Source organism: Xyrauchen texanus, chromosome 1 (genome assembly GCF_025860055.1).
Source record: "Xyrauchen texanus isolate HMW12.3.18 chromosome 1, RBS_HiC_50CHRs, whole genome shotgun sequence".
In the NCBI taxonomy this organism is placed as follows: domain Eukaryota; kingdom Metazoa; phylum Chordata; class Actinopteri; order Cypriniformes; family Catostomidae; genus Xyrauchen; species Xyrauchen texanus.
Genome location: NC_068276.1, coordinates 11,128,891 through 11,151,719, shown reverse-complemented (window position 1 = coordinate 11,151,719; position 22,829 = coordinate 11,128,891). Strand labels below are relative to the sequence as shown.

Genomic DNA, 22,829 nt, shown 5'->3' with positions numbered 1-22,829 from the left:
CAGTATGGGGAAAAAATTATCTCAGTGATTTGGACCGTGGCATTATTGTTGGTGCCAGATGGGCTGGTTTGATTATTTCTGTAACTGCTGATCTCCTGGGATTTTCATGCACAACAGTCTCTAGAATTTACTCAGAATGGTGACAAAAAACAAAAACATCCAGTGAGTTGCATTTCTGTGGACGGAAATGCCTTGTTGATGAGAGAGGTCAACAGAGAATGACCAAACTGGTTCGAATGGACAAAGTCTATGGTAACTCAAATAACCACTCTGTACAATTATGGTGAGAAGATTATCATCTCAGAATGTTATTCTGAGATGTGGGTTGGCACAGTTTTGGCAGCACGAGGGGCATCTACACAATATCAGGCAGGTGGTTTTAATGTTGTGGCTAATCAGTGTATATTTACTTAAAGGGTTTATCGTTTACTCTACCTCATGCCATCCCAGATGTGTATGAGTTTCTTTCATCTGCTGAACACAAACAGTGTTTAGAAGAATATTTCTACTCTGTAGGTCCACAAAATGTAAGTGAATGGGTGCCAAAATGTTGAAGCTTCAAAATCCAAATAAGGGCAACATAAAAGTACTCCAGATGACGCTGGTGTTTAAATCCATGTCTTCTCAGGTGATATGATATGTGTGGGTGAGAAACATATCAATATGTAAGCCCCTTTTCCTTCACTCTCACCTTCTCCTTCTTCTGTTTTTGGGGATTTACATTCCTCATGTATATCTATACATTTATGACAAAAAATTTCTTAAATATTGATCTGTTTCTCACCCGCACCTATCATATCATGTCTGAAAGTATGGACTTAACCACTGAAGTCATATGGATTACATTTATGCTCCCTTATGTGGATTTTGGAGCTTAAAAATGTTGGCACCCATTCACTATGGACCTACAGAGCTGAGATATTTCTCTGGAAATCTTCCTTTGCATTCTGCAGAAGAAAGTTATACATCTGGGATTGCTATGAGTGTGAGTAAATCATGAGAGAATTTAGATTTTTGGGAGAACTATCCTTTTTAGAAACAAAATGACACAAGATATTCAGTCTTGCTTTTAGAGAAAACAATCAATATTTTGTGAAGTTTATGCTTAAAACAAGAATAAAAACTATTTGCCAATTTAAAAAAATATGTAAATTCTGCTAATGCTCACCTAGCTCCTATTACGGAAAGGTAGGGCCTCTTGTCCTTTGCATTAGCCTCTGTGGTCTTAACACCATTGTCAAGGATCATTCCCGCCTACAATGATACATAAACATCAACACAGAGAAAATGAGCCCCAGAGCCCAAAATCAACAAATGAAAGACAAGGCTGAATTCGCCAATGTTGAATTTGCAGCAGAAAATACATACTTTGTCTTAACTAGCTGTAAAGCATGCTTTATATTTGTTAATTCTAAACATTGCTCAATTTCAAAGATGCTGCGAAACGCTGACAGCCAGAAAAACTGGCTCAATTACAATTCGTTCTGGTCACATTTGCTCATTGTAAAACCTAGCCATCATTAAGTGGGTGCTGGCATACGTTCCTTCATGGTGACTGATGGCGATGCAGTATTTCAGCACAAAAAAAAATCCAACTGGAATTCTCAAACCTTTATATATTGTTTTATTAAAGGTGTAAGGAGCTTTTTACACATGATACATTCTTGTGTTCTATCTACAATATTTTTTTAAATGTTGGTCTATGTACACAGGCTCCAGAAAGATGCTTTGGGTCGATGTGCCACATTTCACTGTTTGTTTGTTTTTTACTCTTGCTTTTAAGACACTGTGTCAATTAAAAAAAAAAAAAAATTTACATGCAGAATAGCAGCTCAATGTCAGTAGGCCAATAAGATTAAGTACATCTTAATTGTCACTTCAAAGGGATATGTTGCAACATCTGATGACAACCACTTATCTACAAATTTTTTCAAAATATACAATGAAAAAAAGTTTTTCATAGAATTTCCAACATAGCTTTAAAGTTCCAACAGGTTATTCCAGAGGCTACTTACTTGTCATCCCATGCGTCAGATTTACACTGACCACAAGGGACTAAAAACAAAATGCTTTTTCGTTTCAGTTCGTAGAAACCGAATTGTTTTGTTCTGGTTCGAGTGTTCCGAAGCCTCCTTTTCAATTATCAACAAGAAATTAATAATAGAAAAATTCATAATGTTCTTTTTAAAATGACAGGACTCTGTGTGAAGGGTGGGTGGTATACCTGTTGTAGTACTGCCAGATCTGGCAAAAAATGTTGGGACTAAACGTCATATGCGGGCAAAATTATTTTAATTATGCAATAATTTTTTAATTATTTAATTGTAATTATTTGTTTTAATTACAGATCTGCTCCTCAGTGAAGATCCGCGAGCATCAAATCTGTATTAATGAATCTTATCTAATAATAATTAAGTGAAGATTTGGAAACAACTGAGAAATTTACCCTGATACATTTCCTTGCATCTGGATTAACCAAGCTTGTATATTTTGTAATTTTATACAGTTGTTAAAAAGGTATTCAGCATGTCACAAATGTGTGATGCAGCAGTTTTCCTTCAGAATCAAAGCACATGCTTAATTTAAAAAAAAGCCCAATTTTTTGGGTGAAAAACCATTTAGCGTTTTTTTTTTTTCATTAAAAAGTATCAGAACCAAATTAGCCGGTTATTAACTGTTTCCTAGCTTATTTACACTCTGGAACAATTGAAAGGTCCTTTGTTCCCAATTTCAGTTAAGATCTGCAAAAATGTCATTCCTTTTCAGTTTTCATTTTCATACCTTGAACCGCTTTCAGTCCCTGCGGACCAATGACACAGCCTTTGCTAAAAAAACGATTTTGAAACTTTAAACGCCCCAACAAATAAAAGACAAGGCTGCATTCGTCAGTGCTTTATTTCAAGAAAACAGGACATGATTTTTATCTCTGATTATTCAAAACATTGCTAAAGTCCTTCAAGCTTACACAGAAAAACGGCACAGTACAAATACTTTGTTACTTAAGTACGGTTTTAAAATATTTATACTTTAATTTTTACTGCACTACATTTTGAAGAGAAAATGAATACCTCCAATATATTTCTCCAGACATCGTTACTTGTGCGATTTACCACCACCAAATAATAACAAATCTGTAAATGTAAACAGCATGTAGATTGGCGATATTATGTGGGATTCACGAATAAGTCGAATATTTATCAATTTGATTCTTTTGAACCAGTCAAAATGATTCGAAAACCAGATTGAATGATTCAATTTGTGAACCTGAATCAAAACCACACGGCGAAATCTTGAAAATGCGTGTTGTGTCTTCACTTGGGAATCTAAAGTAATGTAAGTTTTAATCTGTTTTAGGCCACATATTAATTTGTTATGTTTATGTCTTAAACCCTATTATCGCATTAATAAATGCAATAAAACATTTTTATACTGTATGTTTAATATTTAGCAGTTCATAAGTAAAAAAAAAAGGTATAATTACTTTTACTTGATTGAATACTTTACACAACACTGAAAAACTGTCACATTTTCTCATTGAAAAACCTTGTCGTAAAACTTGTCATTAAGTTGTCCAGGGTGATGACAAATGTTCCTTTATACTGACTGAAGACCATACTCCAACTCCAACACCCTAAATTGTGGAACCCTTAAATCATGTTTTATGAAAGGGCTAAGTAGCTAGCAGCTAAAAAAGAATTATATTTCAATTACGCTGGTCGGGCTGAGAATGATGCCACATATTACAGCGGGATGGAGAGAAAGTGCTCGCCCTCTTCCTTTTTTGAACAACAAGATCATCAATCTCTCGCATCGGCCTTCCTATGCAATATACAGAGAGCGCCGCTGCCAGCACCTATTTCTCTGGTGTGGTGGCCCACATTCATTCTCAAAGACGCAAGCATTCACACTCACCCTGTAATTGGAGTGAGCTCTGTTATTAATGAAGAGACCCATAGGTGTATGCTCGGTCTTGCCAGGGGAGTACATGCCCTCTGATGGCCCGGTGGGGATGTGGTGGAAAATGAACCAGAATCCTGTTTCCTGCAAGGCCACACACACACAACTTATGTGAACAGAGGATTTCAAGTCAGTGCTAATGACTGTCCTAATGGGCACAAAATGCATGGAGGATGAACTCACAGCGGTTTATAAAAAATGTCCATGCCTAACTAACACTCAAACACACACACACACACACACGCACACACCGCTGTGTGCCCCATTACAAATAAGCATGGTAGGTGGAAAGGAGCTGCTGCTTGGACGCATACTGTGGCACCATTAATCAGAGCCATTGCCGTGGTAACGAGACTCACCTCGGAGCCGGCTGCAGCACAGTTGATGAGATTGTTATTGGGGTTAGCCATCCAGAAGGTAGAGGTGGCGCTTAGAAAGAGAGAAAGACAGAGAGAGAGCAACATTGATTAGATTGTACGCCATCTTATTGCTGCCCAGTTCCGCCATCACAAACATAAACAAACACAGGTGACATTTTCCAGATGTCTATTATTAACCTGATCTCAAAACAGATTATTTGACTCTGCTGTAACTAAAAATAAAAAATAGCATGAGAGATATCTTTCTTCTTTTTTTGTGTGCTTGTGCCAGCATTAAGCATGATGAGAATTGAACCTGCATTTTCCACATGAGCACCAAACTCAACTGTTAGATCACAGCTCACGGCCATGACATAAATACAGTATATCAAAAAGTCAAACGCAATTTACAACTTACTTTACTTCTGTAATTTGATGTATTTCTAAGTGAAATATTTGTTGAGAAAGAAGGTGGGGCAGGACTTTTTTTATTTCAGGAATTTATTGGATTGGAATAAAAGAGTGGTACATACTGAATGGAGCAAGGTGGTTGGATGAGAGAGTTTGAAAAAAATAAAGGAATTTGTGATGTCATTGGAAAAGTAAAGACATTGCAGAGGCAGAGCACGATATTTTTACACAAAAGATTATGAAGAGAAACTTTGAAATAACATGCAAATTGAATTGCGTGCAATAAGACCAGGAATGTGTATTAAGAAAGTAAATAGGATCAATTTTGTTAACATGTATTTGACTTAAACATGACTTTGTGCACTAGCAAACATGAGGGGAAAATTAACAATGCAGTTTATTATAATACATGTGGGGAAAATATTCAATGCTGTAGGTAATAATGTGATAAATCAATCCATCTTTAAACTGCAAAAGTGGCACAGAAATTGCATCTGAATGCCACACGGTACAAAAAGTTGGAGTGGTGACAAACATACCAACTCACCGCAACTCTCTCTCTCTCTCTCTCTCCAACTCCCTCTCTGAGTCATATGGAGCTTGCCGAAATAACAACAGGAGTACCGCGTGAGCATAAACAATTGTTATTGAGTGATTTAGAGTGTTTTTATGACCTATAACTTGCTTGATTTGTTCTAAAAAGGGGATAAAATGGTTACAATGTTGCATTTTGTTAATAGTTCATTTAGCTATCACCAGTGGTGGTGGTGTAGTGGTCTAAGCACATAACTGGTAATCTGGTAAACAGAAGGACGCTGGTTCGAGCCCCACAGCCACCACCATTGTGTCCTTGAGCAAGGCACTTAACTCCAGGTTGCTCCGATTGTCCCTGTAATAAGGGCTCTGTAAGTCCCTTTGGATAAAAGCGTCTGCCAAATGCATAAATGTAAATTATTAGCTGCTTCTGCATTATTTCTACATTGAAAAGTATCCGTTCTCACATTCACAGAGCTCTTTCTCTCTCCCTCTTTCGCCCGCAAACAAACACACAAATACGCACATACACACAAAAAGAGTGAAGCCATGTTTTTGTCTGTCAAAAAGTTGCTGATGCCGTCCTACCTGTGTCTGTTCTGCCGCTATCCAAATGAGAAGCGATTGTGAAGAACGACCTATATCTAATATAGCCGCCCAAAGGCTATGTACGTGTTTTGATGATAATTTACAGTGACAAGCTGACTTGCAGATTTCTTCTCTGTCCAGGTGGTCTCGGACCGATTGTTTTAGTGCGGATCCGAGTGTGATTGGCGTGTTCATATATGCCAATACAAACCAAACCAATTGAGGAAACGCACCAGGTTCTGAAACGAAATGGTGAAAACGTGAGGAACTTTACGTTGTGAAAGTGCATGATTGATGTATTTATCCACTAGAGGCTTGTCGTAGAACACGTATGTACATATGCAGCTTTCAGTGAAGAAATTATGTTCAATTGAAACAGACAGTTGTAGCTCTGCTTTATAATTTGATTGTAGGGAAGGAAAAACAGGCAGGAAAAACACTTGGTGAAAGAATCATTCTGGATTACAATCAGCGCTTCAGATGATACACAGCTGAGTGCGATGAAAACGTTCAGATCAGCTTGACGTCTTGTCAGTTCTTCAATAAAAGTAGAAGCTCATTGGTCACTTGACGAGGACACAAGACCCAGCCTCTGCGTCCCGCTGGCAGACGCTAATGCACGCTTCATCTCGATCAGCCTGGCTGGAGATTAATCGACTAGTGTGCTGAGAATCGCCTTGCATGTGAAGGAGCATCTGAGACATGTAAATATCCAATCACGGTTCGTTTTTTTGTTTCGTGCCATCATGTTATTACAATAATAGGCCCACATGAAGCGATGTGTTATAGAGCTGCCACAGATGCGCAGGAGCCCATGATGTGTAGAGTTTACCAATTTATCCATTTTACGTTTCATCTGTGCTGATAGTTGCTTTTTGGAATCTGCTATCAGCAAAGAGCTACAAATTCTTTACCTCTCTATTTACTGAATTTCAATCTAAGAGGTGCATTGTTCATGTCAATGTATATGAGAGCAGTTAGGAATTTAGTTTTGCAATTTGATGCTCTAATGCTTCGGCTGCATATTCTTTCTATATGTTAAGGGGTGTTAGCATATAGATAAACCTCCATGTGTATCTTTTCTGTTTATCTATTTTTTTTGCATTGGTGCAATTTCTTTTAACAGCGGATTGTTAAGAGTTAAGGATTCAACTCCATAACTGTCCATCTCGCCCTAAACTATACAGATAACTGCCCTTCAAAGCAATTCCCAGCTCTCCACAGCTCTGTGGCTCGTATTAAACATTATTTACTGTCAACAGCAGAGGTTTCCCAACCCAGACAGTTTTGCTGCCAGAGTTTAACAGCTTGGCTTCTTAATGTGGCAATGTTGTTATTTTAATTAGCAAAGTTTATCTGCGGTTGGAAAAATGCAATTGCGTCTAAGGAGAAAAACCATTACACAATAATGAGCACAGGCAGAAAAGATCATCAGTGTGACCACATGTTGTGTTGTTTTTTCTTAAAGGGATTAAAGAATGCCAGAGAATGTGAGAAAGCATCTAATAAAAAGGTTTGTTTAGAAGAATGAGTCAACAGTGTGAAGCTAGAACGATAATTATGGCTACGGCATCTCTTTACGTTACTAATTAGGGCTCTATGGTCATATTACTGCTGTTGAAATTTTAAAGCCCAGAAAAAGGAAAACGAATCAAACTCAGATTATTATTATTTAGACACATTTGCGAGATTCTCAGCGACCGCTGAAATGAACTCCGTGTGAAAACACCTTACTGTATTATTAGCCCTACTCATGCTTGGAGCAGTAGATTGAAGAGCTTTGTAGTACATCGAAAAAAACTCTCCAAAACCATATACTTTGAAAAACAATTGACCCTTTGCTTAGCTCCGCCCCCTTGGTGACTTTTGCTCACTCTGCTTTTCAGATCATCCCATAGGAATGATTGGGAGACTGACATGAATGAGCCATTTTTTTGGCAAAATATTCACATAAACGCAATTGATATTATTCTTACGTGGACTGGAATGAAGAGTGACACTGTACAGCATATTTATCTGACATTTTTTTGTCAAATCAATTTTAAATTACACAGTAATTTGATTGAAAACTGTGGAGAATATGAATCAGAATCGAGGCAAACGATTATCACAGTCGCTTGAAAAGTGGAAAGCACCATTTGAGAGTGATTACACACCTGACAACGTTAGCATTGAACAGAAGTGAACAGAACTGCTCATGTAACACATTCACTATGATGCTGTGAACTCAAATTACTGTCACCTTTACAAAGACCTGAATCATACGTAAATGAATTCATGTTTAGTTATTAGCTTCAAATTTCCATGGAGCAAATGTACTGTATGTGTTCTTGCTGATGTTATACATGTTCATCATGGAATGAGGGCTGAAACAGTTTATTCCATAATAGATTTTTTTTTAAAGAAAAAATGTGTCCTATTTAGCTACCTCGTGTCACTACAACAAGTGACCCAGCAACATTTATTCATTTGGGGGTAATTTCTATAATATTCCACATAAAATGAATCAAACACACAGTACTCCCATAGACTTTCCTTGGAAAAAAGAAAATGCTTTGGTGAACGGCAACAGCTGCTAATATAGGATTGGTCAGAAACTCTTTTAAGGCAGGGCTTAGCGAGGGGTCAATTAAGTAAGGAAACTGAAAACTGAGGTTTCAAACTTAAATCAGTGTCTAAGATTCTAAAATCGATATGGCTACTAGACAGATAAGATAGATGCAGTTGGCAATGATGCCCTGCTCACTCATGGAGGAAGGCAAAGCCCAATTACTTTAGTTACTCATTCCTATGAGGGAACCGGTCCGCCATTTGCACATTTGCACAGCTGATGCCTGGTTTTCACACGAGTTTGCCGCAAAAAACGTTTGTGGCTAGACCAAAATAGTTTGGGGTTCGAGCACTAAATGTTTTGTTCTAGTGATGCCCCTACTTTGAACTAAACTATGACCCATTGCCAACTGCAGTAATAGCATCCTCTTCTGACCTTTTTTTTTTCAGGCAATAAAACTTCAGTTGGGTGTTTTCTGGTTTTGTTTGAAGTGCAAAAACACTACACAACAGCTTTTTGTCATGTTTTCAATTGTTAAAATAGCTCCATTTATCAGATATTTCAACAGTTTTCTCTTAGGAATGAATAACTATAGTAAAGGGGCTTTGCTTTTCCCACGTTAAACCAATCCCCCAACGTTTGACATGTTGCCAACTATTATCTCTAATAAGGCTCTCTGATCTTGGGTTTATACCCATACAGACTGTCTGTATATGGTCCCTTTCAGACCCATTAATGGCTTTTTAACCATCTATATGTCATCCTCTGTGGGTTTATCTCTCTGATCATTGAGCAATACCTGCAGTCCTGCCGAGGTTTTGGTATGTATCCAGGAAAAGCTCCATTCGTTATGTCTCGGCACATCTTGCTGTTTCTGTCGGAGGGCAGCAGTGTGCTCGCCTTCACCAGTAGACCCAGACAGTGGTCAAATGTGTTCCTTTCCTCCGGTCCGTCCTCAGTGAAAAAGCAGTGTCCTAAAGTATCATAGCCGACCACATCCTTCACCTACAGGGCCATAAGAACAATAGAAGATCAGGTTTATTTTTTTTTTAACAAATGTTAATGTTGGGTAAGAAAACTAAATCATGGGACATCGTTACTGCTTCATTCCTGAGGGTGAATAACGAAAAACTTGAAGTAAGAAAAATTTGAGAATAACCAAAAACTTGGAATGACTTATAGGCATTCACTCTTAAAATACTTTAATAGTTCCGTTTAGAAGCAAAAAGGGTTTTACAGCCTGCTGTCATACAAAAAACTTTTGACGTTCCCACAAAAGTCTAGTTCTATAGCAAACCATCTACAAAATGCACTGGTACTTTATAGAACATAACCAATACACTGATCTGAAGAAGCTACAGTGTAACATTGTTAACTCTTTTTTTTTAACTCCAAAAAACCATATCACCAACTCAACAACCCTTTACATCCAAAAATCTGGTTTGATCTTCCCATCATTTACTCTCCCTGAAGCCATCCCAGACTTGTATGACTTTCTTTCATTTTTAGAACACAAATGAAGATTAGAAGAATTTCTCAGCTCTTTTGGTCCATACAATGCAAGTGAATGGGTGCCAAAATTCTGAAGCTCCAAAAATAACATAAGTCAGCATTAAAGTAATCCATAAGACTTTAGAGGTTAAATCAATGTCTTTGGATGCGATCTTCAGTCAATCTTCACTGTAAACTTTCACATTCTTCTTCTTGTGTTTTTGGTGATTGACATTTTTCACGCATATCACCCCTTTCAGGCCACACCTATCATATCACTACTAAAAATATGGATTTAACCACTGGAGTCTCACGGATTACTTTTATGATGCCTTTATGTGCTTTTTGCAGCGTCAACATTTTGGCACCCATTCACTTGCATTGTATGGGCCTACAGAGCTGAGATATTATCCTAAGAATCTTTGTTTATGTTCTGCAGAAGAAAGAAATTCATACACATCTGGGATGGATGAGGGTGAGTAAATGATGAGATAAATTTCATTTTTGGGTGAACTATCCCTTTAAGCTATTTCTACCTGATCTAACCCTTTAAATTAGTTTGTGTATCCAAATGTATTCAGGTTAATTCAGTGATGTTAAATATTTTTGGCCTGAATCAAACTAGTTAATTCAGATGTTAACACAAGAAGCACATTTTGTAGGTTAAAATTTTCTCAGTGTAAGAAAAAGGTTCATTGCTGAACCTAAAGTATGCAAAAACAAACAAACAAACAAACAAAAAAAACATTAAAGAACATTTATTTTTATAGTGCTTGGATCTTTGTCAAGCTTATATATAGGCATTACTCAGTTAGACAATTCAGCAGTTAGCAAACCATTACTTTTATATTTGCATTCACATGGCCATTTAGCTAAAAGAGCTCCCTCCCCTGTGGGATCTCTCTCAATTTTAAAACCCATTCAATATTCCCAAGAAAATCATCCAATTACATCATTAAAGGAATAGTTTAGCCAAAAGCGAAAATTCTGTCATTTTTTAACATTTGTATGACTTCTGTTTCTTGCATGGAACACCAAATCAGACATTCTGAAGAAAGCTGCTCTATTTGAAAGAGTAAAGTGTCCAGAGGCTGTCAAGCTCCAGAATAACACAAAACACCATAATGCACAAAAACAAGTAGTCCATTTGACTACTTGTCTTCAGAAGCAATATCATAGATTTGTTTGAGAATTACACACATTCTCCATTCCACATATTCAATGAATATGTGGAATGTTGGTTTCAATGAAGTTTAACCTGACCAGGTGTGGCACATCATTTGAAAGCAAAGATGAAAATATCTGATAAACAAAAAGTGACGGAGGTTTATCAGTAAATTACTTACGTTTTGGTCTGTTCAACACACAAAGCGATTGAATGGCTTTCAGATGAATACGAAACAAACTTGAAAAAGATATCAGCTATCCGCTGTTTTAGAAGACCTACTCACCTACGTTCCTAAAAGCCTGATTAGAGTCTGATATAATGCACTCCATGGTACCATATTCAATACCAGTCGAAAAATCAGCTGCACAGTGCGAGTTGGCAAACAAACACAATTTTGGGGGACTGAAAGCAATTCCATTAATCCTTTCAAAGGAATAGGTGAATTATAAACTATGCCAGTGTGTGATACACCCACTGCTGGGAAATAGACCATTTAGCCTTGTTAAACGCATTCGAGGCAACCCTTGTCAGAGATTTACTCCTGTCAGAGCTCTTGGTTGGGATGAGCCCCCCGCTAGCTTCAAGATACAATCTTAGCATGCTATCACAAAACAAATAATGTGACTTCTCTCGAGCGTAACCTCTCACCTTGTGTCCTGTAAAGAAAATAAAGCAGCTTACAGTGGCAGTCCTGGATCTCTGTAAGGTGTTTGATTCTGAACAGTAGCTTCACGCTCATGCAAAGAGCCAAGGACAGATTGCTAAGCTAGTCGAAACAAGCAAAGTTCTACACTTCTGTATAAATGTGGCTCACCCCTAGAAATAATCTGTTGGATCTTCTACAAGACAAGAAAGTCTGCCATTTGGATCTACACTGAAGGCATGAACACAGCATTTAAATCACAATATTTAAATGAACAGTCACACAACTTGGGCTTAATTCACACTTCACCCAATTCTGATTAGTATTTGAAATGCAATCTTAAGGCCTGACTGTCCACACTGTCATTTTAGTGTGCAAATGTGCATTAAGTAATAAGATTGTGTCTGTTTGTTCTAGTGTAGTCAATAGGTTGTGTCTCTATATTGGTTGCTAAGGAATTGGCTAGAGAATTTAGCCCTATTTGGAACTGTCTCGCTTTACCTGAGGATGTCAGGGAAATGTGTGTTTCAAAAGCCCTATTCGGACAGCAACTGTTTCACAGGGTGATGGCAGTAAAAGTACATTTTCATGGCTCCTCTGTGATAAAACTCATGCGTTCGGATGACAATTCAATGATGGGGGACGAGCGAGACTTTTTGTCGATCGCATAATTGCAGTTGCACTTATATGGAAAATTCTTCAATCCACAAACCATGTTCTCTGTATTTGCAATTAAATATGTTTGGAATTACGCTAAAGTGAAAATAAATTTTTTAAAGCATAAGGGAACCGCGCTGCAAAGCGCTGCAGACATTTACAGTGTACAATTTCACATACGGATCAAGCCATAATTCTCGTGAAGAGCAATTAAACTAATTAAGAAACTGTAGGGACAAGACTGCTTATCAACGCAGCCAAATAATTCTGTCAAGGTGGGTATGCATGTTTCTTCACACACATCACCACAGTTGCCTAAGCGCACGCAAGGAGGTATAGAAGACCACATATCAAGGACAGTAAAGATAGTTAAAATGAAATTTTAACTATAAATTTTAAAGATTATTAACTCAGAGATGTGGATTCGGACGGTAATTAAAATATCACACGACCTTGGTGTTTGTCAAAAAAAACTGTATGTAATTTGGCAGATAATTCTCATGAAAGGTCGGAGAAAAAGACATTTCGGATTTGGACGGCAATAAAATCACTGACTACCCCTTGTAAATGGAATTACCTCACGTCCCCATGTAAAATAATTGCCGTCCGAATAAGGCTTAAGTACTTTGTGATTTTAAACCTGTCCGAATCTGACAAGTCTGTGTTTAGCAAATTACCTACTGTTTTTCGGCTAACTCAAGGGTCCTCTGATCATTTTAATCCTGTCCGAATGTCTGTGATTGATTGCTGATATTGAATTTTGCACAACACATCTTCTCATGTATTTTGACCTGCATGAACTACCGTTATAGATCGTACTTATGCGCGCCAATCTTCTGTCAATATGGATGAAGATTATCATTTTTTTGCCATCTGACGAAAAAATACAAAAATATAACAAGGAGTGCCAAATCGCGAAAATTGTTCAGACCGGCCACTGTAAAATCAGCGTCAGGCAAGATACTCATCTTAATTTTTAGGATAAATTACGTAATGTTATAATTATATAATTCACTGATAAGTCGTGTTTATTTCAGTGGGTTTATTATAAGCAGCCACTTCTATAAACTTATGTGATGTTTGTTTTAATTGTTTTAAAATAAGTAATTTATCATGCATAATTAATACATTAAAATTCAATTAAAATCAATAAATCAAATAATTATTTGAAATGTATTTTTAAAACGAAAAGTAATTTACATGTAAACAAATAACGTTTAAAAGATACGTAAATTTTAAATAAAGTAAACCCCACTTCTAGATAAAAGACACACTTCTGTTAATAATCACAGAGATCTTTATCCTGTCCGAATCAGTACATTAAATCACAGACGTTGTTTGATAATACATTGTAACTCAAATGTTGCTTAGAAAACTAGTCCCATCCGAACAAGGCTTTTGTCATACAACAACTATGAGTTGCTGTCAGTATGGAAAGAGAAGATGGAAAACTGTACATGTGCCTCTGCTCATGTCCTTCATGACAGCTTGTTGCAGAACTCTCGTGGCGCATGAGACAACATAAGCATCATTAACACAAGAGTCATTACTGTATTTACACATTCATGTACATAATGTGTTTGACACCTCTCACTCGTTCACTAATTCATTATTAGTTACATTGTCAATGCCTTAGTGAATTAAAATGATTTAAACTTTTGTAGACACTACGGTGTATTATAGCCTATATGACGTTTCATGAACGTCAGGTCCCGAATGACAAAAACTTCAAACGGAAATGTTTAATTGATTTAATTACATGAGATGACGAATAATGAATCAAATTAATCACAATTAAACACATATATTAATATTTGCTGAGAAATGTCACCAAATGGATATAATGTATAATAATAAAATATTATTATAAATATAATAATTCAGATAATTCAAAGACATTACATTATTCTGGCAGACGCGTGATTAGTCAATACAAAAAGTGGCTTTAGTAATCATTTTATTGTTTGTTATACTTTCAAATCCTTGCAATGCATTCTTGCATCTGTCTGTGCTACTTTTGTTGCTCTATGAACACATGCGTCAGACGGACACTTTTGAAGCGTCTTAATGTGGTTGTATCGCGTTCAATGGTTTTCAATATCTTGCGCATAAACAACGGCATATTGAGGATACTGTCTTGAGACTCCAGAATTCTATTGTGCTCAATTCTCAAGATCCCTAAATTCTATTGTGCCCATCCAGCTGTATTTAAACGCAAAAACACATCCTGCTCTGTTAGGCTTCTATTGCCTGTATAGCCCCCTGCTGGCTGTGATTCACGGAATGTACGCATGTCCAAGGGGCATGATTATTTGCATCATTTTAACAGTGTTGCGGAGTAGCTAACTACAAGTAGCGATGCTACTTACTTAACTACATTCTTCAGTAGCTTGACATTAGCTCAGCTACTTTTAAAAACAGTGTGGCTTTTCCAGTAGCAAACTACATTTTCCAGCAAGTAGCGATGTAGCGCGACCAAATGCTACATCATTTTGGTCAGATTATAACTAATAGCCTTTTTTATTACATTGAAGCCAAACTTTTACCGGCAAAACAACTGTCAAACTTGAAGCGTATTCTGGCTGCTGCTCAGAATCACATGGCTTCTTTCTTCTTTTGTAACGGCAGATCACAAACTAAAATAGTGCATTACCACCATCTACTAGCAGCTTATTATGGCTCACTTGGATAATAAGAGGCTGTCTGTCTAAAACTGAAAGAACACCATTTTATTCTATGAAACAAAGTATGTCCCAAACTCTTTGTTTTAATATAGACAATTACCCACAATTACTATACAAAGTCACTTTAAACTGCAAATGTTGACTATATTAAGACAAGATTAAATAGCTTTTACTACCAGGGAAATATCAGGGATATTTAAACTAATATGATGGATGCAAATAGACCATGATGGAAATTTTGCTAATTAGTTTGTCAGATATTTGTAGCGCAACCTCATTGTGTTACCAGCAAAGCTGGCATTTGTGTGTCAATGGGGCAAAAAAAAAATCTGAAAATACAACGAACAAGAGCACAGGTGAGAGCAGAAAATAGCCCAGAGTCTCTATTATTATATTATCCATGCTAAATATTATGAGACAAAATGCCAGGCCAAGGAGAGTTTTCATAAAATGGGATCTTTAGGGAAGTAGGCTACACCTGGGCAGGAGGACTGAAAACTGTGAAGTATACCTATAGAATATGTAATTTTAATGTAATTTTAATGATCTTTTCTGATTTTCCTTTTATTCTGTATTATTTTATAGCCATTATAAAATGCATTAATGTTACTATTCATTAAATGTATTAAATACATTCTATGTAGCTAGCTACTTTTTAAAACTAGCTTGTAGTGTATAACTTCTTTTTCAAAAAGTACCTGTAACGTAACTACTTTAAATTTATGAGTAGTCTGTAGATTTCCCAACACAATTTATTTTATAATTAATCACACTAAATGAAATCCTTGCCGACAATTTTAATCTAACTCTTGATAGCATTTCAAACAACATAATGCGGTTTGAATCAAATTAGTAAAAATTTGATTTTATGATTTTTGCTGTTCAGCTAAACTTTGGATAGCTGGATGTGCCAAAAATTAGATTTTTGCTACCTGTCTAAACAAAGTTTGGCTTGTCTTCATGACTACCATGTGTTCCATCCTGAAAGCATGAGTTTGAGGCTTGCAAAGAATTGGGGTCTGTCATATAAGAACAGACAGCTGATGGAGAGCTAGACATCACTAAGATCAGAGACACAGCCACTGCAGACAGGTATTGGGCATATATCATAGATTTATTTCCAGATATTTTCAGGCTCCCTTCTTTGAGCTTATTCTCAGCTATCTATCCTGGCCATTGCCATAAATGTTATTTATTTACTTAGAAAAATAGTGCACAATTGAAAATGTGAAGCAAACTTAAGCCTGATTTGTCATAAATCTTGCATGTTTGAACCTCACAAAGGGTTATCTTTTCAACACTGTGCTCTTGATCAAGACACTTCACCTCAGGTTATACTTATTAAACTGTCAGAGGTAGTGCTATGTTCTGTGTAGACAGATATATCAGCCAGGCCTATACATTCTGAGATTATAGTGTCATCCAATAATCATGCAGCCTTCACCAATGAACAAAAGTGTTTCTTGTAGTATCAAGTCCAAAATCTACAAACAGACATATCAATGAATTAAAACGCTTTAATGCTTATTTGATAATCACTTTCAGTCCAGCTTCACCAGACACTGTATGCACTGGGATGGTGAGCATTTAAATGTCATTCTTTTGAGTGCAAATACTTTGTGTAAATGAGACTTATAATAAAAAAATAAAAAAACATCATATTTAAGTCAGCACTGCTTGCCTGCCACAATTAGCATTACACTATTAAGGTCTGCAGAAAACAAGAAGTAAACTCATTTTTATTAGCATAAATCTAGAAAACGATACCCCATATGTCTTATGTATACAGGGACTTGAACATTTTAAGCGTAAACTTTTTCGCGATATAGCGCCCCGACGCTTAAAAAGTTAAAGTCCCCATATACATAAGTCAGGCAATTGGGGTATCATTCAAATCTTAGAATTACTTCAGCATGTATGTAACATAAGATATAAAAATGGTGGGAATGGTGAATGGTGGTGGCGTAGTGGCTAAAGCACAGGGCTGTTAATCAGAAGGTCGTTGGTTCGTACCCCATGGCCACCACCACCATTGTGCCCTTGAGCAAGGCACTTAACTCCAGGTTGCTCCGGGGAGATTGTCCCTGTAATAATTGCACTGTAAGTCGCTTTGGATAAAAGCGTCTGCCAAATGCATAAATGCAAAATGTAAATGTAAAATAGCACCACCTAGTGGTAATGTGGTAGAAATATTAATAAGCATATACAAGTCTTTCAAATAGCACTTAAATAGACAAATCGTATATAAAATGAAAGCTCTCATTTTCAGTAATGCGACTGTACAGTTTATTTTGTTGCCCTTTTACCACAGTTCAAAAGATTTAGAAAAGAATCACAAAATGAAATATGATTTCTATAAGACATAAAATACAAATGACGATTACTGTTTGCTGTAAGTCCCAAACAGCCACAAACTTGTCTGCTCTTACCTTAGGCAGTTATATACAAAATAAGCCATTTTGGAGTTTGTTATCAACTATTAATTATAAATGTTATACATCATCGCAACGGGTAGATCTCAGCTTTCTAATAACACCTAGATTGAGCTTCTAGTCCACTCAGAGGCCAAGATATTCAATGAAACAATGAGGGCAGTGCATGAACTGAAAATTAGACTGAATGACTATGGACAAGCACATCTGTGAGGGCTAAAATGCATTACAGTGCCAACTACTTTTCAGATCTGCATATTGTGATGGAAGGAAACAAAGGATAAATTCTATTTTCTATTACTTACTGCCATCTAGTGAAAAATGTAAGATTTTTTGGAGGGAGAATTAAAAGAATTGCATGCTACAAAGGTATAAGCAAAAAAAGATTAAAAACAATTACATTCATCACAAGATTAGTCATAAGTAAACCTTGTAAAAAATACAATTACTTATGAATATTTTGAGTCTTTTTTTAAACTTGGTGGGGAGGGGGGGCTCTGAAAAGTAAGCCAATTGTTTTTGGCAATTAGTCCACTGTATGTGTGAATGGTGAGCCTTTAAATTTGAGTATAAAAATTTGCAGGCAGCAGCCCAAAAATGCCCTTGAGCTGAAGCCGATATAGGTGTGTGGATGGCAACATTAGAGTGACGATGCTGTATAGTCACTGTAAAGGGTGCCAAATCACAGATCCATATCAGTCGACCCCCAGTTCTATGGCAAAATTGTGTGAAAGTTGTGGAAACAAATTTTACTGGACCTGGTAGTACTGTATTTAAATATTCAAGTCTATAAAATTTTTAACAGAGTTGGACTGAAAGAAGCATGTTTGCTCCTGCAATCCTCTGGCATTTGTGCCTGAAACTCACCAGCAGCCCGTTGGAGCCGTGAATGGTGACACATCGGGAAAAGGAGTGATGAATGGACAAATCTTTCACGTAAGTAGGTGGGTAGTAGCCTCCTTTCTGATCTACGTCCCCGTTCATATGAAAGTGAATGGGGTAGTGTCCCAAAGACTGCTGTCCCATATGTTTTAACTCCACCCCTTCCACATGCATCGCACGGAACCCTCGCTCCATCTGAAGAGAAAACAGAGAGACAATGCCAATGTCAATATGGCCTGTTTACACCTGGTGTTAACATACTTCTTAGGTGATCCAATCACATGTGGTCAGCCGAGACAATTCGCTGTTTAAGCCAGGTATTAACATCTCTAATGCATCTGCTATTACTACTTGTGATTGGATTTCGAGGGAAGGGTCTCTGAATTCAGCACATAGCACATCAGTGAGTTACTGCATGTTGAGAAAGCCCCAAAAAATTGACACACTGTCGCTTCCAAATAAACTTTCATTTTAATTTCACCACAAATGTGGCATTTCGAGTGGAATGCCACTTTCTTTCTACCGTGGAACACAAAAATATATTTTTATATAGAATGCTCCTTTCTAAACAGTGAGTGTTGAATAGTGGCATGGCTGTTAAACAATATTTTCAAGGCAAGATTTTAAGTGCATAACAGTTTAAATTTAAGTCTGTTCCTCACTTAAAGCTATCATGGGCTTTAGAAGACTTGACTAATGTGATACATGAGTCATGTGGACTACGCTTATACTTTTATGGTGGTTTTGTGTTTGTTTGTTTGTTTTTTTAACATTAAATCCCCTGGTCACTATTAAATTTCATTGTATGGACAGCAGCAGTGCGAACATTCTTCAAAACCTTTCCATTGTGTTCAACAGAAGAAAGTGATTCAGGTGTGGAACAACATGAGAGAGGGTAAATAATAACAGAATTGTAATTTTTGGGTTAACTACGCATCCCTTTAATATGGAGAACATGTGTCAAATCTAGGAATGTCTAGGAATCTAGAAAGTAAGGGGGAAAAAACAGAAAAGGAAGTGAGAAATCTTCACCCTTTCTGAATATGTTTTGAGTGTCTGTAAGTACACGTTAGTCTATGTGTGAATATATGCACAGGCAGGAAGTAAATGTGTCAACAAGATTGTCTTCCATTCTCTTATTGTCACATGCATGTCCACTTACATACTTCATTGGTGCTCTTTTTTGCAACCTAAATCAGATCGTTTTAAGTCAAAGAATGTGATATATGTCACATCTCATACAGTATCAATGCAATACACAAGAATACAAGTGATACTGAAATGATTTGAGGTTTCTCAGGGGAAAATGGCAAACTTTGGCTCTAATTACTCTCTCTCATCCTTTTGAACAGCCAAACTCATAGCTTCACCCCTACAGTCTGACATTTCTCTAAATGCTTCATATATTAAATTAGCCTGTCTGGCAAATATCATAAGAATGTGACATTGATGACATTGGAAGCCACTTTCATGACCTCTCTTGGGGCTGAAGACCATAAACTAGACCCCAAAAATCAGGAAATATTCTGTTCAGATGTTAAGGATTAATTACTCTAATTGAGGATGCTGAACATGTTTTTGTGTGGGTGTGTGAGGGAAGAGGAATTTTGACTGACATTTTTGTATTAATACTGTGTTATTAACAAATTCTCTCTCTACAAACACAGATACGGCTGTGTTTTACTGAACACATTCCAACCAAATAATTAGAGCATTTATGACTTTGAGACCAAAAACATGAGTTGCCAAGAGTTATGCTGCCTTTAATTGCTATCAGAACTGTCCTGCTTCATACTTCTGAATTCATAACTATGAGCATGTCACTTTTAATTGCTTTGTTGTTGGGAACATGGAGGACACCAGGTTTCTTGAGGAACTCTTATTTTGACACCGTAATACAAGCTAGCCAACTGGCTAACGATAATGGAATTTTGGTAAAATACATGCTATTTTCTCGGTGTAAAAATGTGCAATAGTATCAAAAAGTTCCTGATATACGTAAATGTATGTGACTGAAAAGGCAAGCGATAATATGGTAGCTGCATTTAGAAAATGTAATAAAACCGTCATTTACTACTTTACTACTAAACATTGAAACTGTACTCTTGTCTGCCATGTTGAATGTTTATATCTTCTTTCAACTCGGACAATCAGGTATCAAAATTATCTCCGAATTTCCCAGTCGAAATTACAACTTGACGGGGCATTCATGTGGAACTTCAGAGAAGGAAATTTGTATTTTTATGATAATTCCGAAAGCATGTGAAGGCAGCATTATTAACAACAACAAAAAAACAATACATCAGAAGACTTTTAGCCACAATGAAAAAAAATGAATGATTTTCAATGAATAAAGACTTAAATTTCAAGCTGCTCCTCACACAAAGCTATCATATGACTTCAGACGACTTGGAATAAAGCTCACAAGGTATATGGACTACTTTGATGATGCTTTTATGGAGCTGTTGTGTCTGATTTTCATTGGGGCTGTTGTATCTGTTTTGGTGGTTGACAGCCTGTGGTCACTATATGCTTTAATTGTATGGAAAAAAGCTGTGTGAATTTTGTTAAACTACTCCTTTTGTTTTCCAAGGAAGAAAGAAAGTCATGTAGATTTGGAACAACGTGGGGGAGAGTAAATGATGACAGAATTAGATTTTTTGGGGTGAACGACTGCTTTTAAGACATGTTTTCTTAAGATGTGACAACTGTTTATTGTTTTAACAATATTACTCAAGGCAGCTTTTGGCAAGTGTAGTTTTCTCATGACTAGAAAGACAGGATGACCTAGTTGTTACAGGGGGAAATTTGTTCTGGAGTGGAGAAACAGGGCAACCTTCTTCATGACAGCAAAGGTAAGGAGGGGAAAGGAACAGCAAGATCTGGGCCAATTACCTGAGAGGTCAGCTGCTTGAGTTGCCCCATCACGTACACACACACACACACACACACACACACACACACACACACACACACACACTGACAGACTCTTCGCACATGAGCAGAAGCCAAAAATTATTCCATTCTACTTGTCTGACAAAGTGTTAATGTCATGCTAGAGGTGCCATTGTAGCAATTATTCATTCTTGGTGTGAACATTCATGTTTGGATGAGCCTGTGGAGATACTCCACTGAGGGAGTCTTTGAGGCTGAGAAATATACTGCAGAAATAATTCTTAGTGTGTTTGTCTTGTTTTCCAGGAAATATAGCCAAACAACCTTAAAACAAGACACACTCACAGATGCAAAATGATGTAAGATTTAAGGAGGGAATTCACCAAGAATGAATTGAGCACTATATAGCGGAGGATGCAGCAGACCACTGCGATCTGGCACACAGAACTGTGCAGCATCACTCCAGACACCTGAATAATCTCTAACAGGATTCAAAAATGCCAAAAAAGAAAATTCTCACATCATTTACCCTCATGCCATCCCATGTGTCAATGACTATTTCTGCAGAACACAAATAAAGATTTTTAGAATATCTCAGCTCTGTAGGTCCATACAATGCAAGTGAATGGTGGCCAAGCCTATGAAGCTCCAAAAAGCAGATCAAGTCAGCATAAAAGGTAATACACAAGACTCCGGATGTTTAATCAATATCTTCTGAAGCGATCCAGTTGGTTTAGGGTGTGAACAGACCAAAATCGAACTCCTTTTTAAATGCAGACCTTGTCATTGCGATCTCTTGGCACAAACCAGATTTCAAGCTCGATTACTCTACATTGCTGTCAAGATGTAAAGTGAAAAAGGAGTTAACTTATTACACTGTTCTCACCCAAAACAGACTGAATCGTTGGGGTTTGATGGATTATGTTTATGTTGACTTGATCTGCTTTTTGGAGCTTCAAAGGCCTGGCCACCATTCACTTTATACCATTCGTATTATATGAACCAAAAGAGCTGAGATACTCTTCTAAAAATCTTCATTTGTGTTCTGCAGAAGAAAGAAAGTCATACACATCTTAGATGGCATGAGGGTGAATAAATGATGAGAGAATTTCCATTTTTGGGTAAACTAACCCTTTAATATCTTACTTCGTTTTGCTTCTCATATAAATTTGTCTTGTTTTAAGGATGTTTTGATATTTTGCTGGAAAACTAGACAAAAATACGATTTATTTTTATTTTTTAAAGTGACACAAGGAGGGATACCTTAAGATGTCCACCAAAAGTGTCAAATGAGAAGAATTTGCAGGCATCGCTGCCGTAACAGGTGGACTGCATCTCGCCTCTGATGAGGATGTTGCGGCTTAACAGCCCCACTTCTGCACGCATGTCAACGCCATCCACCTCCTCTCCCATGTGAAGGTACATTGGTTTACCTGAAGGACATGCGTACACAAACACATGTCATTTTTCACACCTGTTTGGTGAATGTGTCCTTCCTTCGTAATTACCTTTAGCTACTATCCCTAACAAAAAAACATGGTACATGAAAATGTTAATCATTCAACATCATGAAGTAT

At 37.0% G+C, this 22,829-nt stretch overlaps 1 protein-coding gene across 1 annotated transcript in view; it reads right to left on the bottom strand.

Annotated features, from left to right (window-relative positions):
- cemip (cell migration inducing hyaluronidase 1) overlaps nucleotides 1–22,829 on the bottom strand; it is a 177,300-nt gene that overhangs the window by 27,585 nt on the left and 126,886 nt on the right. Inside the window, exons 12-17 of the mRNA XM_052130572.1 lie at nucleotides 22,516–22,685; nucleotides 18,343–18,552; nucleotides 9,200–9,405; nucleotides 4,317–4,386; nucleotides 3,913–4,041; nucleotides 1,169–1,254 (exon numbers count right to left, since the gene is read on the bottom strand). Of these exons, the coding sequence (XP_051986532.1) occupies nucleotides 1,169–1,254; nucleotides 3,913–4,041; nucleotides 4,317–4,386; nucleotides 9,200–9,405; nucleotides 18,343–18,552; nucleotides 22,516–22,685 (871 nt within the window). The remainder of the gene's footprint in view (nucleotides 1–1,168; nucleotides 1,255–3,912; nucleotides 4,042–4,316; nucleotides 4,387–9,199; nucleotides 9,406–18,342; nucleotides 18,553–22,515; nucleotides 22,686–22,829) is intronic.